Genomic DNA, 21393 nt, shown 5'->3' with positions numbered 1-21393 from the left:
TCACTCTTCCTCAGTTTCCTCATCTGTGATGTGGAAGCAACGATATTACCAAGGTCATAGGGTTGACGGAAAATGAAATGAGTTAACAAGTGTCACAGTGCTCTTAGTAAATACGCAACAAGCATTAGCTATCAGTATAACTACTGTATATTGAGTTAGGGGAGACAACCAATAAGAAAGAGAATATCTTGATAAAAGGGGGACGAAGATGGAATCAGAAGTTAATTGGAACCTACAATTGGAACCCATCAGCAGCCATGACAGATGTTAAGAGATTGGTTAAATTCCTGTATCTGCTTCTGATGTCGTTCATTCAAATTAAACACTCCCTAAGGGATTGATTGTTAAATGGGGTTTTACCTAGAATAGATGTGGTTGGCTAGGATCAGGGTGAGTTGAGGTGAGAAAGTATCTCTTAGACCTTTGGCTTAAGCCTGCCTATTGACTGCCATTTCCTCTTGTGGACACATTCCTGCAGTTGTTTACAACAACACAACAAGTTTTTACTGTGGGAGACCATATTTAGCCTTGAGGAACGAAGCAGAATAACAAGCCAGTGATTAAGGGGGCAGTGACTGTTTTGGCCTTTGGCCTTCCTATACGTAACATTCCCAAAGTATTTCCCTCTCATTTTGCTCCAAGCTCTAGAACGGAGAGTCTCAGAGCACCTTTTTAAGCTGTAAAAACCTGTTCATTTGTTTATTTATTTATTTTTGGCTGTGTTGGGTCTTCATTGCTGCACGCAGATTTTCTCTAGTTGCAGCGAGCAGGGGCTACTCTTCATTGCAGTGCTTGGGCTTCTCATTGCGGTGGCTTCTCTTGTTGCAAAGCACAGGATCTAGGCGCGTGGGCTTCAGTAGTTGTGGCTCATGAACTCAGTAGTTGTGGCACACAGGCTTAGTTGCTCCACGGCACGTGGGATCTTCCCGGACCAGGGCTCGAACCCGTGTTCCCTGCATTGGCAGACAGATTCTTATCCACTGCATCACCAGGGAAGTCCCTTTTTAGCTGTAAATGAAATATATTTAAACCATCAGATGGTCAAGGCAATGAAGGACTCTTCCCTCGTAAGCGAATGAGGCTATTTTCCTTTAACATGACAGATTCCTGTCACCCAGTTGATATTTTCTTCCCATATTTTCTGGGGCACTGACTCTGAAGGCAGTGCTACTGATGGTCCTACCATGCCTCGAGGAATGTCTTCTACCAGAAAGCTGATCACCATGTTCGCACCACACACTTGTCCAATGACCTTAGTTTAAAGGGGAAGGAACATATTTGGTCCAATTATATATTTCCCTGCTTGGACTAACTCCTGGAGTAAACACATGGGAAGCTGGCATGGGCAGAGCAGCATGCAGAGCACAGTTGTTTTTTCTTGGAAGTCCTCAGCTTGGTCTTGGGGGAGGCAAGCCCCCAGACTGTCCCTCATTCCAACATCTATTGTTGAGAATGGAAGAGAATGTTAAGCAGTGAGAAACCTGGCATTTAGGAGGTGTTCAATATAAGTCTTATGAATGAATGAATGAATGAATGAGAAAGCAAGATGAAGAGAGCTAAGATTACGTTATTGTCCCCACGTTCCCCAAGCTCAGTTGTGGTAGATAAAGACACGGTGTCAGAAATAACAGTATTAACCTGTCTTCTACTAATAACCATTTTGGAGTCATAGTGATAAGAGCAGAGGTTTTAAGTAAAACTATAAGGCTTGGCCATTTTTAAGAACCAGCTATAACTAAGAGATTCTTCCTCTGGATGGGTCCTGAAAGAGCAATATGGACTCTTCACGAAGTCTTCCTGGCCCCTTCCCACCAAACAAAGACAAAAACAAATATGGCTTTTGCTGGGTAAGGTAGCATGTGGCTTCTGTATCAGAGTCAAGTTCCAGTCACCACTATGTAGCTAACATAGATGCCAGGAAGCAAAATACAAAACAAAGAGCTGGCAAATCATTCCATTGGTTGTACTGATTCCGAGTGTCACCATCCTTCAGAGAAGGGAGTATGGACTGGAGTTCATATGTTGCTAAATTGTCATTAAAGATAGGAGAGGAAGAAAAAGCTGAATTATGCCTCATCACTACAGTAAATACAAGGGAGAATTTTTTAAATTTTTAATGTCATCACCCCTCAAGGAGCTTATAATCTATTTGATGAAGCAAGAATTAATGCTTATGAAAACTTTAGAATCAATACAGGGCAGGTAGACAAAGGAGCTATTCAGTGAGTGTTAGCAGGGATGAGGGGATGAAGAAAGCACAATGGCTGAATGGTCGGGAGCCCCTTTTTGGAGAAGCTGAGAACCAAGGGGAGCCTCAGGGAATGGATGGGGTCCCCTAAGTTTGGGAGAGGGTTGGGGAGATGGGGGGCTCCAAGAAGGGAAATTTTAAGTAAGGAACCAATCACAGTGGTAGGAGTATGTCCCTCCTGGCCCAGGGACAGAAAGGAAATGGCCAAATCACAGAAGCCCTGGATGCTGAGGAATGATGTGATCAAAGAGATGTTGACCAAGGACCAGTCCAGGGCTGGTAAACAGGCAAGCAAGCACCAGGAGGGAAAAACTTCCCTTGATGAATCTGCCCATACACCTTTCATATTTACCTAATTTTACAGGATTTTTTTTTTTTTATGTTCTCAGGGAAAATAGGGGTAGGAGGATGCAAACTTAGAAAAGTTTTGTGGGACTACCCTGGTGGTCCAGTGGTTAAGAGTCTGCCTTCCAATGCAGGGGACGTGGGTTCAATCCCTGGTCGGGGAAAAGATCCCACATGCCACGAGGCAACTAAGCCCACATGCCACAACTACAGAGCCCACTCCCTCAAGCCCCCGCACAACTAGAGAGCCCGCATGCCACAACTACTGAGCCTGCATGCTGCAACTACTGAGCCCGCGCACTCTGGAGCCCGCGTGCCACAACTAAGAGCCCAGACACCGCAACTAAGACCCGACGCAGCCAAAAATAAAATAAAATAAATAATTTTTTTAAAAACCAAGAAAGAAAAGGTTTGCATCTCCAGTATCTCAGACTGAACAAAAACAACTGGTTAGAGCCCTTGTTTTCAAGTCCTCTCCAAAGAAGGAAGAGCCCTAAATAAAACTGTTAACTCCAACACTGCACAACATCACTGGAAGGGACTATCCTAGGCTTGAGCCCCAGTGGAGAGAACTGGCTGCATGTGCTTGGTCTCCCTGCAGGTGAGAGGGTCTCTTTCTGTTTCACAGCCACTGTCTTTAAGAAGGTCTTCCTAAGACCTAGTCAAAACCTGCTCTGTCAAAACTTCTGCTGTTTTGTCTAATCCTGCCCTGCAGAGCAGCACAGAACAAATCAGCTTCCTCTCTATCATTGTAGCCATTCAAATATTTGAAGACATGTATAACTCCCTATGAGTCATGTTTTCATCTGATTAAGAACATCCAGCTTCTTCTGTTATTCTATAGGCTGTAAGCTACTTGAGAGCTGGGCACTGTGCCCAGCTTGTGTCCTTATGTCCTCAATCCTTGTGCCCTCAATACTGAAATACTGTATTGTTCGTGTGGATTCTCCATATTAACTTATGGAATAAATGCATAAATACTAATTTCATCATTTTTCACCCCCTCAGGTCTCTTGAACACATGTAGCCAAAATTTCTCCAGAATTTTTGTTTAAGGATTTTTCTTTTTACAAAATATTACATCTTCATTCTAGAAAACATGTATCAACAACAACAAATCACCCAAAATCCCAAAGCCTGGGAGTGAATAGTATTAAGATTTTGACTTACATTCCTCTTAGATTTTTTTCTATGTATATATATTTTAAATATATGTTTTTCATTAAAATGAGAACATGCAACTTTGAAACCTACTTCTTATACTTAACAAGATATCATGGGCATCTTTCTAAGACTGTAAAACTGAACAAATGATTTAATTTTTTAAAGGTATTTTGGTAACTGAACTGAAACAAAACAGAAAAGCACTTGGATCGTAAGTGTTTAGCTTGATGAATTTTCACTAAGTGGATGCACGCATCTCACCAACACGCAGATCAAGAGATTAAGCATAACCAGAATCCATGGTTCTGAAGAAGCTAGGGGCAGGACAGGAATAAAAATGCAGATGTAGAGAATGGACTTGAGGACACGGGGAGGGGGAAGGGTAAGCTGGGACGAAGTGAGAGAGTGGCATGGACTTATATATACTACCAAATATAAAATAGATAGCTAGTGGGAAGCAGCCACATAGCACAGGGAGATCAGCTCGGTGCTTTGTGACCACGTAGAAGGGTGGGATAGGGAGGGTGGGAGGGAGACGCAAGAGGGAGGGGATATGGGGATATATGTATATGTATAGCTGATTCACTTTGTTATAAAGCAGAAACTAACACACCATTGTAAAGCAATTATACTCCAATAAAGATGTTAAAAAATAAATTAAAAACATAACCACAATCCCAGAAGCGTCCCTGTGCCCTCTTCTATTCACTGCCCCCTGCAAAAAATGCCATAGATATTTTTGAACTTCATGTAAATGGAATCACACTGTATGTATTCGGTTTTATCTGTCTTCTTTCAATGCATCATTTTAATGACCGCATACTATTCCTTTGTATTGCTATATTATAATTTATTTAGTTTATTCCTATTGTCATGCATTTTCACTAAATTTTTTGCTTTCATTAAAAATGCTGTGAATATCTATGTAACTAAAACATGATTTTCTCCCCTTAGGATAAATCCATTGACCTGAAATCTTTCGAAACTTTTGACTTATATTACCAAATTGCCCTTTAGAAAGTTTACACCCACTTTATATTCTCATCACAGCGTATAAGACTTCCAGTTTCTGTGGTATGGCCCAAAATTGAACACAAAACCCCAGATGTAATCCAACTAACATCCACTGCAAATGTCCCTAACCATCTTAAATATCCTCACTTCCTTTTACAGTACAAAAATAGACTGCAAGCACAAATATTCTCCAAGTTCTCTAACAAAGACAAAAACATAGAATGGTAGTGTTGGAAATGACCTTGGAATTTATCTAGTCCAACAAGCTCATTTTCATATGAGAATACAAAAGCCCAAAGAGGAGAAGTATCAAAGCAGACAGATTCCCAAAGAAAACCAAACCAGAAAATCGTATGTAGAAAAAAAAAGCTGCAAAGAAATAAAACAAAATGTACTTTTGGCAGTTACATTTGGGGAGTGAGACCATGAGAGATTTTTCTTCTTTTCACTTTTTCAAGTTGTCTAAATATTCAATAAGGAGCATATATTTCTTGTACAGTCGAGAAAAATTATTTTATATAAAAGAAGGGAAAAAATAGAAAGGAGAAGCTGGATTATAAATTGCCTATTATAGTCATTTAATGCGTGCCTAAGATCATAGTGTGAAGGGTCTACAAAATAGGGGAAAAAGTGGCTTGATAAGTTTAAGAATTTGGAAGAGGAGGAGTACTCTAGAAGAATGAAGTCCAAGAATTCAGAGACCCAAACAAGCAGAGCCTGATGAAGCAACTATTAGAAGGCTCCAGTCTGTAAGTTTGATGAGTTGTGTCTGGAATAGACCCTGGAGACCTCTGGGTGAAGAAACAAAGGACAGGATTTTTAGTGGTATTTACTTGTGAGCAGTTTGGAAATCTTGTCTCTGTCCCTGTTGGGATGAGATGGGGTTGGGGTGCTATGAGCTGTAGGAGCGTCATGGGGTGTAAATGTTTAGGAATCACCATCATGGTGCCTGTGATTTCCTCTCCCCCAAGACCTGAACCTTCCTTGTCATCTGTCTACGTTAAGAGCTAGAGTCGTGGAATCCAGTTTCAGCGTCTTGTCTTAATTAGACATTTCATATGTCTCGCTATGGCTGTGATGGTTTTAGCTGAATGAATCGCAGAATCACAGAACATTAGAGTTGTCAGAACAGAGATAAAATCATGTCTCCCAAAAGTCTCTAAGCTAATAACTGGTGGGGCCTGATAGATTTGACAGGTTTAACAAATAAAAATATGAGACGCAATTAAATTTGGATTTTAGATAAGCAGTGACAGTGTTTAGTGTAAGCATGTTTCATGCAATATCTACTGGACAGCCTGTATTTCAGCTGGCAACCCTAGGGGTCCATGATTAAAACCCATCTCCCGGTGACCATTCTGATTGACTGAAGACTGTACAGTGCTTTTCTGCACAGCAGGTTGGTCTGATTTCCAGAATGACCTTACATATGAGCGGCTATAGAGCTTAGTGGTTACCAAGGTACAGTTGGCCCTTGGGCATAGTTTTTTCATCTGTATAATAAAGTTACAAAAAGCACCTACTTCACATAGTTGTAAGCATTAAATGAATTATTACAAATAAAACATATAGATAGATACTTATTAGGGTCAAATATCAAGCCAAAAGCACTGTGAACCAGATACCTTTATCTGAACAGTCTGCAGTGACCTCTCGAACTTGTCTCTGACCCACTCCGTTGGTACAAAATAGGCCATAATCCCCCTCCCGTTACCTCCAGCTCGATGCTGAGAAAACAAAAAGTTCCCTCATCTGCAACAGAAAAGATAGCCTTGCTTTTGATAAGGCAATGTGCGTTCTCATTAACCATTATATTCACTCATGATAGAATCATTATCTCAGAATTATTACATTGTAAATATTAAAAGAAAGATCAACACTACAGACTCCCTGCAGTGACCACTGGGGCATTCGCAGCAAATGGCCTTCCTTAGATTATCTAGCCTAGAAGTTCAAATCAAGCTAACCATCAGAATCACCTGAGGAAAATTTTTTTAAGATCTCTTTTTATTTTGAAAATATTTCAAATATTCAGCAAAGCTGAAAGAATTTTATAGTGAACACTCGTAAACCCACTGCCTAGATTCTGCCATTAACATTTACAATAACTGTTTTCTCATGTATCTTTCCCTCTATCCACCCCTTTATCCATCCATCAATACATCTTTTTTTCCTTACATATTTCAAAGTCAATTGCCAATATCTGTATACTTTCCCTGGGGAACTTTCTAAAACTATAAATTCCAAGACCTCAACCCCAGAGGTTCAGAGATCTACTGATTCAGCAGTTTTTCAACCTCCCCAGGTGATTCTGATGCACAGTCAAGTTTGGGAACGTATCAGTCAGAAGAAGCTAAGTTATGCTGTAGTAAGAAGCATAACTAAAAATCTCTGTGATGTAGAACAACAAAGATGTTTCTCCTTTTTCTTCTTCCTCCTCTACCTCCTCCTCTTCTTCTTCTTTTTCTGGACTAATGCTACATGTTTGTCATCAGTTGACTGGGCTTCACTCTGGTAACCATGCTGATGGAGCCCCTACTATCCAAAATATTGCTAATTTCATGGCAAAGAGAAAAGAGACACAGAAAACCATGCATTGGCTATAAAAACCTCTGCCTAAATATGACACACATCCACCTCTGCCCCCAGTTCATTGGCCAAAGCAAGTCACTTGGGGACTTTTAAGTTCAAAAGGTGGGGATGAGTAATATTTCCTCAGGGAGAAGCACTATTGAAGAGAAGCTGGAATATTTAGGAAATGTAATATAAAATAGCACAGGAAACCACTAATTTAATCCAGACTCTGATTTACAGACAAGGAAGCTATAGCATTTGAGGAGGCAGAGTGACTCTCCCAAGATCTCTCGGCTAGTTCAAACCAGGAATGGTCTAGAACCAAGGTCTCCTAACTCCCAATGTTAGGAGGCTACCTCCCTGAAGCTCCCAGATCATTCACCATCCATTCATTCAGTCATTTATTCATTGACTGATCTAATAACTATTGCGTGCCTACTACACACCACGTACCGATAAATAAGGCACAGTCCCTGCTATCAAGAAGTTCCCAGTCCCGTGTGAAATTCTTCCACATAACCTTCAGCTGACCCTATCACTGGCATTCTTCATCCTATTCAGCAAATAACCTGAAGCAGCAGTGCGTTTCAGAACGAATAGAGATACTGTCTTTGAGGATAAAGATCTATTTTTCTTAACTGTTTCTGGTCAGAGAGAGCCAATTCCCAGCAGCCCTGCTGAAACTCTGTATGGTGACACAGCTCACCCAAGATACAGGATATTTAAAATGACTCATGGGCCCACAATGGTTGAGGATCATTCCTAGGTCACAGTCATTTCATGATCTGATGGCAGAATAGCTTTTCTCTTAAAGGAATCATTCAGTTACAAAAACCTGAACCCGATCTTGAAGCCCATTTTCATTCAGACAGAAAGAAATATTTCAAGAGGTAGAAATCTGATAGATTTTTAAACAACACTGAGGACTATCTAAAAATAGGATAGTTTGATTTGCAGAAGATTTGATACCTTCACAGGCTGTGACTGTGAAGACTGTCTTTAAAGATGTTAAAATAGTACCACAATATAAAATGATATATCTAATCTTTGTAAAAGCACAGAATGTTAGAGCTGGGAGGACTTCTAAGCATCACTAACACGAGCTGCCTCATTTTACAGATAATAATCATGATGCTTATTGAGTATTTCACTGTGCCAGCTACTGTTCCAAGCAGTTTATATGCATTATCACATTTTGTCCTCACAACCAATAGGCGTGATGATCATCTCTATTTTGTAATTGAAGAGGTTGAATCTCAGAGAGGATAAGTGACTCCATTAAAGTCATCTCACCAGATAAAGGTCTGGGGTGTGAACCTAGAACTCGATTCCTTTGGTCCAGGGTTCCTTTAATGGGAAAAGGAATATAGGTGTCACTCTTGTGGGGCCATAAGGCTCCTAGACATTGATTCTATTCAACAATTGCCTGTGATACCTTGCAAGGTTCTGTGGGGAGACCAACATAAATAAAGCAGTTTCTACTCTCTGTGAGTTTCTGCCTGGCAAAGGAAGGGAGAGAAAATGGGCAAATTATGTGTCTGGAAATCAAGGGAAAAGAGAATTTTAAGATGTTTATCAGTGGTGTTAAATGCTACTAAAGAGTCAAAGACAGTAAAGACTAGAAGAAGGTCATTGAATAAGATGACATTTATGCAATTACTGTTGAACTTTAAAGATCAATTTCAGAGAGTGATGCGGGTAGGAGGTGGCTTGCAAGAGGCTAAGGACTCAATAAAAGAGGAGGAAATGGAAATGGGCAGTTTCAGGCTACTGGAAGAAAGGGAAAGAACGTAAAGACAACTAGAGGATACAGACAATGGTGGAAATATTTTTATTTGGATGGGGAAGAGCTAGGCATGTTGTTTACAGAAGAGATGGTGCCAACAGAGAGGAATGAATTTAATGTGCACTAGAAAGAGAGGATCAAGTGTTTGGAGCAGGCAGGAAGAGAGGATCCATTCACCATCAAAGTATTTACTATTTCAGTCACTATTATAATGTAGACAACTTAGAAACACAGTAGACAACTGTATTTGAGGCACTATGTTTGGGCACTGTGGTAAGCAAAGCATACCCATATCCTGTAGAGTCTAATATGGAAGACAGACTTTAAGTAAACTATAGATGATAGATAGGTAGATAGATAGATAGATAGATAGATAGATAGGTAGATAGATAGATGATAGATAGATAGATGATAGATAGATAGATAGATAGGACAGGTGATAGAGACAGTAGATGGATAGATGATAGGTAGATATAGATGATGGATAGATATAGATGATAGATAATCGATAGATATGATAGATGATAAGAGATAGGTGAAAGATATAGACAATGGATATATAGATAATAGATGATAGATAGATAGAATAGGTGATAGAGACAGTAGATGGATAGATGATAGGTAGATATAGATGATGGATAGATATAGATGATAGATAATTGATAGATATGATAGATGATAAGAGATAGGTGAAAGATATAGACAATGGATATATAAATAATAGATGATAGATAGATAGATGATAGATAGATAGATAGATAGATAGATAGATAGATAGATAGATAGACAGATAGATAGTAATTATATACTGTGAAGAATTCTATGAAGGAAAACGCCGAGGTGCTACAAGAGCCAAAGCAGAGAAGTTAGCCTTAGGCTGACTAGTTGTATAGCATCTTCCAAATGAGAGAAAGGAGAGATGGAGGACAAAGGATGAAGATACACATATTTTGAAAATGTTGAGGGAAGAAGATAATCTTCACCTTCTTAGTGAATAATAGGAAGATGTAAATGCCTGTTAAAAGGGAGAGGAATAAAAGTATGTTTGAGGATTTACGGACAATGGGGAAATATATTAGAATCCATCCTTGGACATCGAATTTGGTATCAGCAAAAGAAGACTGTATCTGCCAAGAAGCATTAAAAGCTATTATGAAGTTAGATAGAAACCCAGTTGGCTCGGTTTTCTGACCTTCCTATGGAATTCTTAGCAACCCAGACTAGATGCAAATCAAGTAAATGGTGGGTTGGGCAGAGAGCAGGCTGGGGGTTCTCATCACAGTCACAATAGAATTCAAAGGGTGCAAAGGATTCAGAGTTACTAGAAAGGGCCTGGCGTCCAGCTGGTCAGGGAGGTAAGTGGAGCCCAAAGGGAATGGACCTACTCGATGAGGTCACAGTGAGAACAGAGAACAAGTTGAGAAGAAGTGAGGTCGAGAGAAAAGAGACAGGGAGAAGAAGAAGATGTGAGCAGGGTGGGAGGACAGACCCAAGTAATGATGAACTCTCAAGTTTATCCAGATCAAAGGCGAGCTAAAATTGGGTTAGTGATGAAGGTCATTGGTGCTAAAGAGGTTTAGAGAACACTGAGGCTGGGGTGGGATGGGAATTAAGGACTGAAAAGCTTTGTTGATGACATTAGAACCTGTAGAACGCTGTCCCCTCTGCTTCGCCTTAGAGAAAATAAACTTTATGAGTTTTCCAAACCAGATACATATATTTGTAAATGTAGTCAAATATGTGTGTGTGTGTGTGTGTGTGTGTCAACACACACACTAATATATACCTTAATTACCTGCAAGTGGTCTGAACGTCTCGGAGTGATGGCTAGTCCCCATACTTGTTGTTGGATTATGTTTGATTCCAACCTTGATATGCTGGATGACACCCTGCAGATGTTAACTCAGGAAGAGCTAATGGGATGAGTAACCGCCTCTCGTTATAAGTAGCATTTATCAAGCACCAATTATTTTTGGCAGAGAGATTGACAAGGGAGATTTGGGACAAAGGGACAGATTTCAGAAACTTTTCAAATGTAGACTCAACTTTTCAAAGTTGCTTAGTGACTGGGCAGGAATGGAAGATGAGGAGGAAGGAGAGCACAGGTAGAATGAGGCAGCGAGTTGGTTCTTATTTCCCCCCATTTTACAGATGAGGAAACCAAGACTCAGAGAAGTTAAAAGACTCACCCAGAACCACTCGACTAGCAAGTGGTAGAGCCAGGGGTTATTACTCGACCCGTCTGTCCTGTGCCCTTCCCAGTACACCATGCTCCCTGTCCCACCGTTCTCTGCAAGGCCTTTTCATGTTCCAAGTCACTTTGCTGAAGATACCAAGCTCAGCCTTTTGCTCCTCTTTTCCACACTTCCCAGGTGTTAGCAAAGGTAATCATACGTGTTTTCCCCTGCCTGAGTGAGGAGTCCCGCCCAGCGCCCCTGCAGTGGTGTTCACAGGCCTGGCTTGCAGCCCCCTCACACTACTGTGATGCTGGGCTCACCTGTTGGCGTCCCCTTAGAGGGTGAGTTCTCTGATGGAAGACAGGGCCTCTGAATCTTTCGATTCCCAGCTCTTAGCACAGTGTCTGACCCACAGTAGCTGCCCAACAGATGTTTGTCAAATGAAGAGCAGTATTAATAGGCCTCATGCTTAGTTCCAGGTTGCATCCTACGGTTAACAAGATACAGTAAAATGTCAACCAAGGACACTAGAGCCTGCTCTACACCATTACTATTCAAAACACTGTCAAGTGTAATGGAAACTTATGTCCATGCATTTGTTTGTATTTGGGATCCAGCTAATTATCAACCTGACATCAGTATTTACTTGGGCTTTCTTTCTGAGTGCAGAATGTGCTCTAAGACACCAGCGTTGCCATTTTGTTCTTTTCACTCTGAGGCCAAGCACCCTGCAAAGTCACATAGGAGGCAGGTCTTCTCCTGCAGAGCCCAGCTAATGAATCCAGGAGCTGTCCCCTGAGAGGATTGCCCCAGAAGATAAAAAGCACGCTGGAAAAGGTGGCTCAGGCGGACATGCTCAGATGATGCAGCTTGTTTCACTTCCACCTCAGAGAACACGAGGTACCAAGGAGAATGCGCGAGGGAGAGTCCAGCCATGGACCCTGGGCTCCCAAATCTCCTGCAGGCTCTTCTTCCCCTTCCTTCGGTGCAGCGTTAAGGGAAGGGGTGCACTGAGCTGGAGGTCCACAGTACCTACACTTCTCACAATATAGCACCTTTGGCCTCACATGGAAAAAAATTTTAATCACATTGGTTGAGAATAAAGATTTTTCACTTTTTTTTTTTTTTTTTGAAGTGTTGACAGACCCTTTTGAAATGGAACCTCCTACCCCCGGCTGGCTTTGTGAATCACACCATGCAGTATTGTGTATAGGTTTGTTCAGGGGTTGAGCCTTGGGTAGTGATACAGGAAAAATCAGTGAGATGACAGTAAATGTGACGGCACATCTCTGTCAGTCATCTCAAAACCAGAGACCACAGCCCACTTGTTCAGATACGTGGCACCTCGAAAGAGTTTTTCCCATGTAACAAATTATCCCAGAAGGACATCAAGGCTCCTTTGCTTTTAATTTAAAAGTCATAAGTGAAGGCCTCAAAGAAATGTCAGTGACAGTGTATGAAAATTCATACATCTCCTAGCAGTTTTTGTGCCTTCATGGCAGTGATAATAATCACTTTGTTCTCGGGTTTGGAGCCGTGGGAAGAATCAAACCATTGTGTAGATTACTTAAAATTCCACTGTGCCTGCACCGTTTGCCCAAGAATGTTAAGAATTTGCAGCTGTCGCTCCCACGAAAGGTTTCTAACTGGGGCAGTGGCTGCTGCTTCACACACAGCTGTGGTTAATTTGAGCTGAAGATTTTTAATTGCCTTTGTGTCGAGATTTATTAAATAATATTTTAGAGGAGCAAAAACTGTAATAGTCATATTAGTAGGTTGCTGAAGGAAGAAAATAATTGGAACGCAGCATTTTTGCCCTGTAAGCCAAGTCTGAAAATATCTTTCCCATGTGACTGGCTTCCAGCCATCCCAGCAAAAGGGTTTCTAGGTAAATCCGGCCACAGAAGCCCTCGTGGCCGCTGCAGGAGCCTAGCCCTTTGTTCCCCTTACTCCTTTATCTGGAAGCACTTCTCCCCTGAGTGGCCTTCCCTTGTTTCCACTCTCCATTTCCATTATCTCAGGAGACAGAAGTCATAGCGCTTGGAGCAAACGTAGCATTAGCTGGCAATCGGCCGCTCCTGCTAAGTGGTCTGCATTATTTTTGCAAGCCTTTGTAATTGCTGTTTTCCTACTGCATCTAGGCCATCCATGACAATACTGTGAGGGGTCTGAACCCTCCCCATTTGGCTGAGAGCAGCTGTACAGATGAGCAGAAGTCAGAAAACGTGGACCTTTCCTGGATTTCCTGCCAAGGCAAAGGAGAGGGAGTGAGAGGCCCTTCTACTGATGAGGGACCACAACTAATGCCCCTCAAGAGGGGTCTTGCCAATTGTTCTGAGAAAGGCGTTTTGAATATGAAGAGAGGCCAGCCAGGAAAATTGCAGAACAAGTCGTAAATCCTCATGGCTATGCTGAAAACCTCAATTGTGTTTTACATTTCAGTTCAATATTTCCTTTTAACAGGGAATCCTCCAGGCGTTAAGAAACACCTACAGTGTACAGGTGCTGTGCTATAGGCACTGCGGGGCAGAAAGTCGAGTGGGAGACCTAGACCAAGCATAAGACAGGCCAAGGGCACCGAAGCCCTGGTTACATCACTCACCCCAAGGGAGGTGAGGGGGACAAGCTGATGCCCGAAGGGGGCAGCACTGGGTCCAGGCCTAAGGGATAAAGAGGATCTTGATAGTTAGAGGGGGAAGCAAAAGCCTTCCAGGCTGAGGACCCAAGAATAGCAAAAGCACATTGGAAAAGTATATCTTGATGTCTATGGTTCCATTTATATAATTTTCTCAGAATGACACAGTTATAGACAGATTTAGTGGTTGCCAGAGATTAAGGATGGAAGGGCTGTGTATAGGAGAGAAGTGGGTGTAGCTATAAAAGGAAAACATGAGGGATTCTTGTGGTGATGGAAATGTTCTATATCTTCATTGCATCAATGCTGATATTCCGGTTGTGATATAGTGCTATAGTTTTGCAAGATGTCACCACAAGGGAAAATTGGTAAAGGATACATGGGATCTCTCTATATTATTCTTATGAATGTGAATCTGCAATTATCTCAAAGTAAAGTTTTTTTAAAAAGTATGTCTTGAGGAAGGGACAGTCTACAGTTGGACATGACAATGTTAGGTGAGGATAAGAAATGAAGAAAAAGGTTGGAGGGGCTTCCCTGGTGGCTCAGTGGTTGAGAGTCTGCCTGCCAATGCAGGGCACACGGGTTCGAGCCCTGGTCTGGGAAGATCCCACATGCCGCGGAGCAACTGGGCCCGTGAGCCACAACTACTGAACCTGCGCGTCTGGAGCCTGTGTTCCGCAACAAGAGAGGCCACGATAGTGAGAGGCCCGCGCACCGCCATGAAGGGTGGCCCCCACTTGCCGCAACTAGAGAAAGCCCTCGCACAGAAACGAAGACCCAACACAGCCATAAATAAATAAATAAATAAAAATTAAAAAAAAAAAAAAAAGGTTGGAGAGGTTGGATGGGACTAGATTCTAGAAGCTAGAAATGCCACTCTAAGGAGTTGGGATTTCATTCTGTGAGGAATGGCAAACCACTGAATGCTCTGAGCTGGGCGGTGACATGCTTTTCAGGCAACTCACCCTGCTAGCAGGTCTGCTGGACCTCAAAACCTCACCCATTGCCCAACGCAGAGGCGGGACGGCTGCTGTACACCGAGAGCGTGAGGACCTGAACCGTGGAGGTGAATCTGGACACAGCAGCCAAGAGAGGTGGGAACACCTCTGAGAGCCAGAGTCCAGGCTTCGAATCCTAGACTGCTACTTACTTGCTCTTGCCACCTAAGGCAGCTAACTTCTCAGTGCCTCCGCTTCCCCATCTGTAAAATGGGAATAATACCAGTGTCTGCCTCTCTTAAGATAATTTAAATGCTTAGAGCAGTGACCAGTACAGTAAGCACTTGGCAAAGGTTAGCTATTATTATTTTCAAGATGTAAAAGCTTACAACTTAGCAACTAGTTGAACTTAGGGAGGGGCAAGGAAAGAGTCAAGATGTAATGTTCATCAAAGGACTATGGGAGATCATCAGTAATAATAGCTAGAAAACAACAGAAAAATTCATATTGAGGGACATTCCATAAAATAACTATTTATGATCTTCAAAAGTGTCAGGGAAACACAGAGGAACTGTTCCTTTGGGAAGAAGACCAGAAGGACATGACAACCAAAGGCAGCACATGATTCTGAACTTGATCCATCGGCTTCAGAGGACATTATTGAGATGATTGGGACAATTCCACTGAAATGTGAATGGGGTCTGAAGATGTAGTTATTTAGGAGGATGTGTTTGGTTCCTTGTCTGGAGGAAATGACATTAAAGTGTTCTGTAGCCATAAGGCATCAGGTTGGCCACTGATTCTTAAATGTTTCAGAAAATTCTTTGTACTCATAACTCTTCTGTAGGCTTGTGTTTGAAAATGAAAACAATATTTTTATTGAAATATAGTTGATTTACAATGTGCTAGCTTCAGGTGCACAGCACAGTGATTCAGTTATATATTTATCTTCTCTTTTTCAGATTCTTTTCTCTTATAGGTTATTATAAAATATTGAGTATAGTTCCTCGTGCTATACAGTAGGTCCTTGTTGGTTATCTATTTTATATATAGTAGTGTGTATATGTTAATCCCAAACTCCTAATTTATCCCCCTCCTCTTGCCTCTTTGGTAACCATAAATTTGAAAACAATTTATTTTAAAAGTAATGGCTAGCATTTGTTGAACATTCACAGTGTATCAGGCACTGTGGTCCGTGCTTTGCACATGAGTGGATTCAGTGCCCCAGGAAACTTCTCTGACATGCGTGTCTACCAAACTGGGATTGTGGACCCCTGCTCTGCCCCCTGTTCTGCCCCCTGTAACAGCTGGAACTCCTCCCCACTAGACCACCTATAGTGACTGCTGTTTTTTGTCTACAACACCATCTGCCGTCCATGGGCAGTAAGCTTGTTGAGGGCAAGGTCTGTGTCCCATTCTCCACTGTATCCACAGCTCTGGACACGCTCCCGGTAAATCATCACTGCTCAGTCCATGCTGGTGGATGAAGCACTGAGGCCTGCTCACCATGGTGATTATAGCCCAAAATGAGGCACCAGATTTGGGATGGATGTCTAATACATGACTTCTTTTCTAGGTGGCCCAGGCTCTGGCAAAGGCACACAGTGTGAAAAGCTGGTGGAAAAATACGGATTTACACATCTCTCGACTGGCAAGCTCCTGCGGAATGAGCTGTCATCAGAATCTGAAAGAAGCAAATTCATCAGAAACATCATGGAACGTGGAGAGCTGGTGCCCTCAGTAAGCAACAGCTGCCTTCTCTGGCTGGGGAGAGATTTGGGAGTGTTGCAATTAATCTAAGCTTCTGGAACAAAGAAACCCAAAAAGGACAATAGCTGTATTTCATTTCTTTCTTATGTAACAGTCCAGAGGCAGGCGGGAGGTCCGCAGCAGAGACCCATCTGCCAGACCAAGTTGTCCAGGCCCAGGTTCCTTCTGTCTTGTTGCTCTTCCAGCCCCTTGAATGTTACCTTGTTTCATATTTTCTTCTAAAATTGGTCCCCGCTTTAGAGTTAAAATCTTCAAAGCAGAAGTGAGCTTGGTGCAGCAGAACCTAGAATTAGAACCCACTGGAAAATAAAAAACAACATTTTGGTCTAGTTCTGAGAGGAATAATGACATTAAGTTGAAATTTGGTATCTTCCTTGTGTGGCTGAAGTAAAGAATATCCCTTTTATTTACCTTTTTTGGTTTGTTTTCAAGTCACTGCCCATCTCTGAGAAGCTGGATGCCACGGGTATCAAAAAACATTCATCCCTTCCAGCCTAGGTCCCACACTAGGCTCTGTAGTCAGGGCTCGTACAATGCAGCCCTATTAGCTAACAGAGCTTTAGGCTTCCTCTTCAACCAGCTACAGTCTCTTTCCCACCTGGAAGCCAGAATGGTCCTCATGAAAGGAAACAGACCATTGCAGTTGACTCTCAGTGGGCCTCCTTCTGCCCACTCTTTTCCCCCTACAGTTTACTCTTTTCACAGCAGCCAGAGTGATTTCTTGAAAACGTTTATCCCCTTCCCCAGAAACTTCCAACAGCTCCTCACCACACTTAGAATGAAATCCAGAGTCTTTCCTGTGGCTCTGGACTCCAGCTTGCTCTCTGACACTGTTTCCCACCACTCTCACGTTCACTCTCACCCAACCAGTCACTTCCTCATTGTTCCTCCCACAGGCCAGGCTGTTCCTGCCTCAGGGCCTTTGCACTTGCTGTTTCCTTAGCCAGAGCCCTCTTCCTTCATATATGCATATAGTTTGCTCCTTTACTTCATCCAGATCTCTACTTAAATATCACAATTTATCAAAGAGACCCTTGCTGAGCACCCCATCTAAAATAGCACCTGTAACATTCTGCTTCTTCTCTCCTGCTTTAATTTTGTTCCTAGTAGTTCTCTCTAGCTGATTATTTCTATATATTTACTTGTTCGTCTATTATCTGTCTTTTTCACTAGAATGTAAGCTTCATGCAGATTTAATTCATTATTATCTAGGGATAGTTTCTGACCACGCTTACGATGGCTGTATTCCCCAAGTCCCTGCCAAAAGTCAGAGGATGCCTGGGACCCAGAGAACACAAGGAATTCCCCCCAGTTTGGGCAGCTGGTGACATTTTCCTACATCCGTTCCCAAGCTTCCATGTATCCCTCCTTCCTTATTTTCCATAAGCGGAAGTTAAATCAAATTTTTTAACAAAGTGATATTGCGAGAAAATGCTGCTTCATATCTACTGAAAGTCTCCTCAAGTCAGTGCGTGTCAAAATTTATAAAATATTTACTGGAACAAATCAACAGTGAAGCACATTTTATACCGTGTTTTGTCTAGTTTTAAACTGGCATTAGGCCTAATTCAAGGAGTGCTACTGTATGAAATACAGCACTATATTTCACCTAATCTAAGATGTCATTATTTTAGACACCCCAGTAAAATATAGCCAATAAAAATATACCGGTAAGAAAAAAACACTAACAATTAAACTATGACCCAGCACTGACTGTAAGATACCTACCAATTCCATAGACATTAAAATGGGGCGGGGGTGAGATTTGGAGTTGATGAAATACAGTATATTGCTGCCTGCTGTTAATCTTTTTTTAACTAATTTGTATTGGAGTATTAGTTGCTTTACACTGTTGTGTTAATTTCTGCTGTACAGCAAAGTGAATCAGTTATACGTATACATATATCCCCTCTTTTTTAGATTTCCTTCCCACTTAGGTCACCACAGAGCGTTGAGTATAGTTCCCTGTGCTATACAGTGGGTTCTCATTAGTTATCTATTTTATACATAGTAGTGTATATATGTCAAGCCCAGTCTCCCAATTCATCCCACTCCCCCCGCTTCCTTCCTTGGTATCCATAAGTTTGTTCTCAACATCTTGCGGTTATCTCTCTCCCTCCCGTGATGGGATGGCTCGGGAGAACTGCGCTGACCCCAGTGCTGTTCTGTGGAAGAGCTCGGGTCCTGACTGCTCTCCCTCCGCTCCAGGGCCTCATTCTGGAGCTCCTGAAGGAGGCCATGGTGGCCAACCTCAGAAACACCAAGGGTTTCCTGATTGATGGCTATCCTCAGGAGGTGAAGCAAGGGGAAGAGTTCGGACGTAGGGTGAGTGTTGTTATGGGGATCATACCAGAAGAAAAATAGGGGACATCATCGAGGCTGGGGGATAAATTCAAAGTCTATGCCTTTCTCAATTACATGAAATAAAACTTTCTATTACACATGGCAGAAACTCAGCATGCAGGCCAAAAAAAGGGTGGAGGGTGGGAACGCTGGTGGTGGATTTATGGGTTCAAGTAACTAAAACTTCCAAGAGCAGTTCACACTTGGTTGGATCCATGTATTCAAATTTGTTCATCAGTGATCTGACGTTCTCCATCTCTTGGATATTCTTTCTTTGCGTTGGCCTCGTTTTCTTCCTGTTACAGGCTTATATTCTACCATCTCAGTGATCTCACAGAAAAGTGTTTCTATTCTCCAGCAAAAAACCTAGGATTTTGTTTCATTATCCTGGATTATCAGGTCCTGGGCTCATCACGGAACCAATCACTGTGGATATCCAGGAATATCCTGGTCCAGCCTGGAGGACCAGGGCAAGGATGGGAAGAAAGGAGGGAGAATGGGCACCACACCTGAACCAGGCAGACCAAGTTTTCCTGATTGATGGCTCTCCCCGGGAAGTGAAACAAGGGGAAGAGGTGGGCAAGAATGGGCACCACACCAGAACCATGAAAGGAAAGGGAAGGGAATTACCCAAAGAAAAATAGGATGCCCTTAGAAGAAGGGAAGGAGAAAGGTTGCTGGACAGGCAGAGTCAGATATATGTACCCCTCTGACCATCCCAGCATCAGGTATAGGTCCCACCCTCTTCACTAGGAGGCCACTCACAGGGGAACAGCAGGAAGTAAAAAATATTGTTCCTATCATTTATTGAGCCTACTCTGGGCTAAGTCCTGGGCTACACACTTTACATACATTATCTCTAATTTTACAAAGTCCAAGCAAGAGGGAAACAATTGTCCCCATTTATTAAACAAAGATTCCAGAGCCTACAAGAATTAAAATTTATACAGAGATCTCTTTAGACTAGTTTTAAAAACATTTTTATATATGTTATTTCATTTGATATATTTTTAATAACCTTTTAGATAGAGAGAGGAGGTATTTTCTTCATGGTAAAGGTGATGAGTTAAGCCCAGAGAGGTTACATGACTTGCCCACAGCCCCACAGCTAGTAAGTGCCAACTCACTGGTAAGTAACAACTACCGGTAGGACTAAGATTTGGGGGGCCCATCTCCACCCATCTCTAACACTGCAACGTTGATTAGGGGTAATGGTACTTGTGTGTCCCCTGGGAGTTAGTTTGACCTCCTTCTGGTCTCTGTTTTACTTAATTTCCTTAGATGGTATCTAAATACTTAAAGGACAATTGCTCACCTTCCCTTGCACTTTCTATTTGCAACCAGAGTCAAAGAAGAAATTCCCTGGCCCAGTTGCGAAGGGTGGGCTCTAACCCCCGGGACTGACTTTCTGAATCTCAACTCAGGAGCCTTTATCAACAAGATGGGGGTGAGCAGGGAGAAGTGGATTTGTGTGGCAGCACCTGGGACTGTGGCAGTTCCAGGTGGTTCCTGATGGGCACTCATGTACCAGAAATTTAAATAGCCTTCTCCCACAAAACAAACCACTTTAAGAGCTCAGACTTCTATATAATCAACCACTTTTTTACAAAATTGAATTGGGAGGATTGTTCTAGTTCTTTTTTAAATCATGGTAATATTTTACCATGTTCTGTATATTTACAGAACATAAAATTTACCATCTTAACTGATTTTAAATGTACACTTCAGTAATGTTAAGTGTATTCGTATTGTTGTGCAACCAACCTCCAGAACTCTTTTCAACTTGCAAAACTGAAACTCTACACTTATTAAATTCCCCATTTCTCTGTCCCCCACCCCCCGACAACCACTGTTCCACTTTCTGTCTTTATGAATTGACTACTCTAGGTACCTCACATAAGTGGAATCAGACAGATTTGTCCTTTTGTCACTGGCTTATTTCATTTAGCATAATGTCCTCAAGGTTCATTCATGTTGTAGCATGTGTTAAAATTTCCTTCCTTGTTAAAGATGAATAATATTTTGTTTATCCATTCATTCATTGGTGGCTACTTGTGTTACTTCAACTTTTTGCCTATTGTAAATAATGCTGCTATGAATGTGCGTGTACAGATTGTTCTTCAAGACCCTGCTTTCAACTCTTTTGGGTATATACACAGAAGTGAAATTGCTAGATCATACGGTAATTCTATTTTTAATTTTTTGAGGAATCAATACATATGCATACATACTGCCAGCCATAGTGGCTGCACCATTTTACATTCCCACCAACAGTGCATAATGGTTTCAGTTTCTCTACATCCCCGCTAACACATATTGTCTGTTTTTTTGATAGTAGCCATCCTAATGGGTGTGAAGTGGTATCTCATTGTGATTTGGGTTTGCATTTCCCTAAT

General features: G+C 41.9%; 1 protein-coding gene across 5 annotated transcripts in view; it reads left to right on the top strand.

Annotated features, from left to right (window-relative positions):
* Window positions 1-21393, top strand: part of AK5 (adenylate kinase 5) — a 243652-nt gene that overhangs the window by 191984 nt on the left and 30275 nt on the right. For all 5 annotated transcript variants that reach the window (XM_082420424.1, XM_082420425.1, XM_082420422.1 and 2 more), the window contains exons 11-12: window positions 16461-16624; window positions 18863-18979. In XM_082420424.1, coding sequence (XP_082276550.1) covers window positions 16461-16624; window positions 18863-18979 — 281 coding nt within the window. The remainder of the gene's footprint in view (window positions 1-16460; window positions 16625-18862; window positions 18980-21393) is intronic.

Source organism: Balaenoptera physalus (assembly GCF_965194825.1).
Source record: "Balaenoptera physalus genome assembly, chromosome: 1".
In the NCBI taxonomy this organism is placed as follows: Eukaryota; Metazoa; Chordata; class Mammalia; order Artiodactyla; family Balaenopteridae; genus Balaenoptera; species Balaenoptera physalus.
This window is presented reverse-complemented; position numbering and strand designations above follow the sequence as displayed.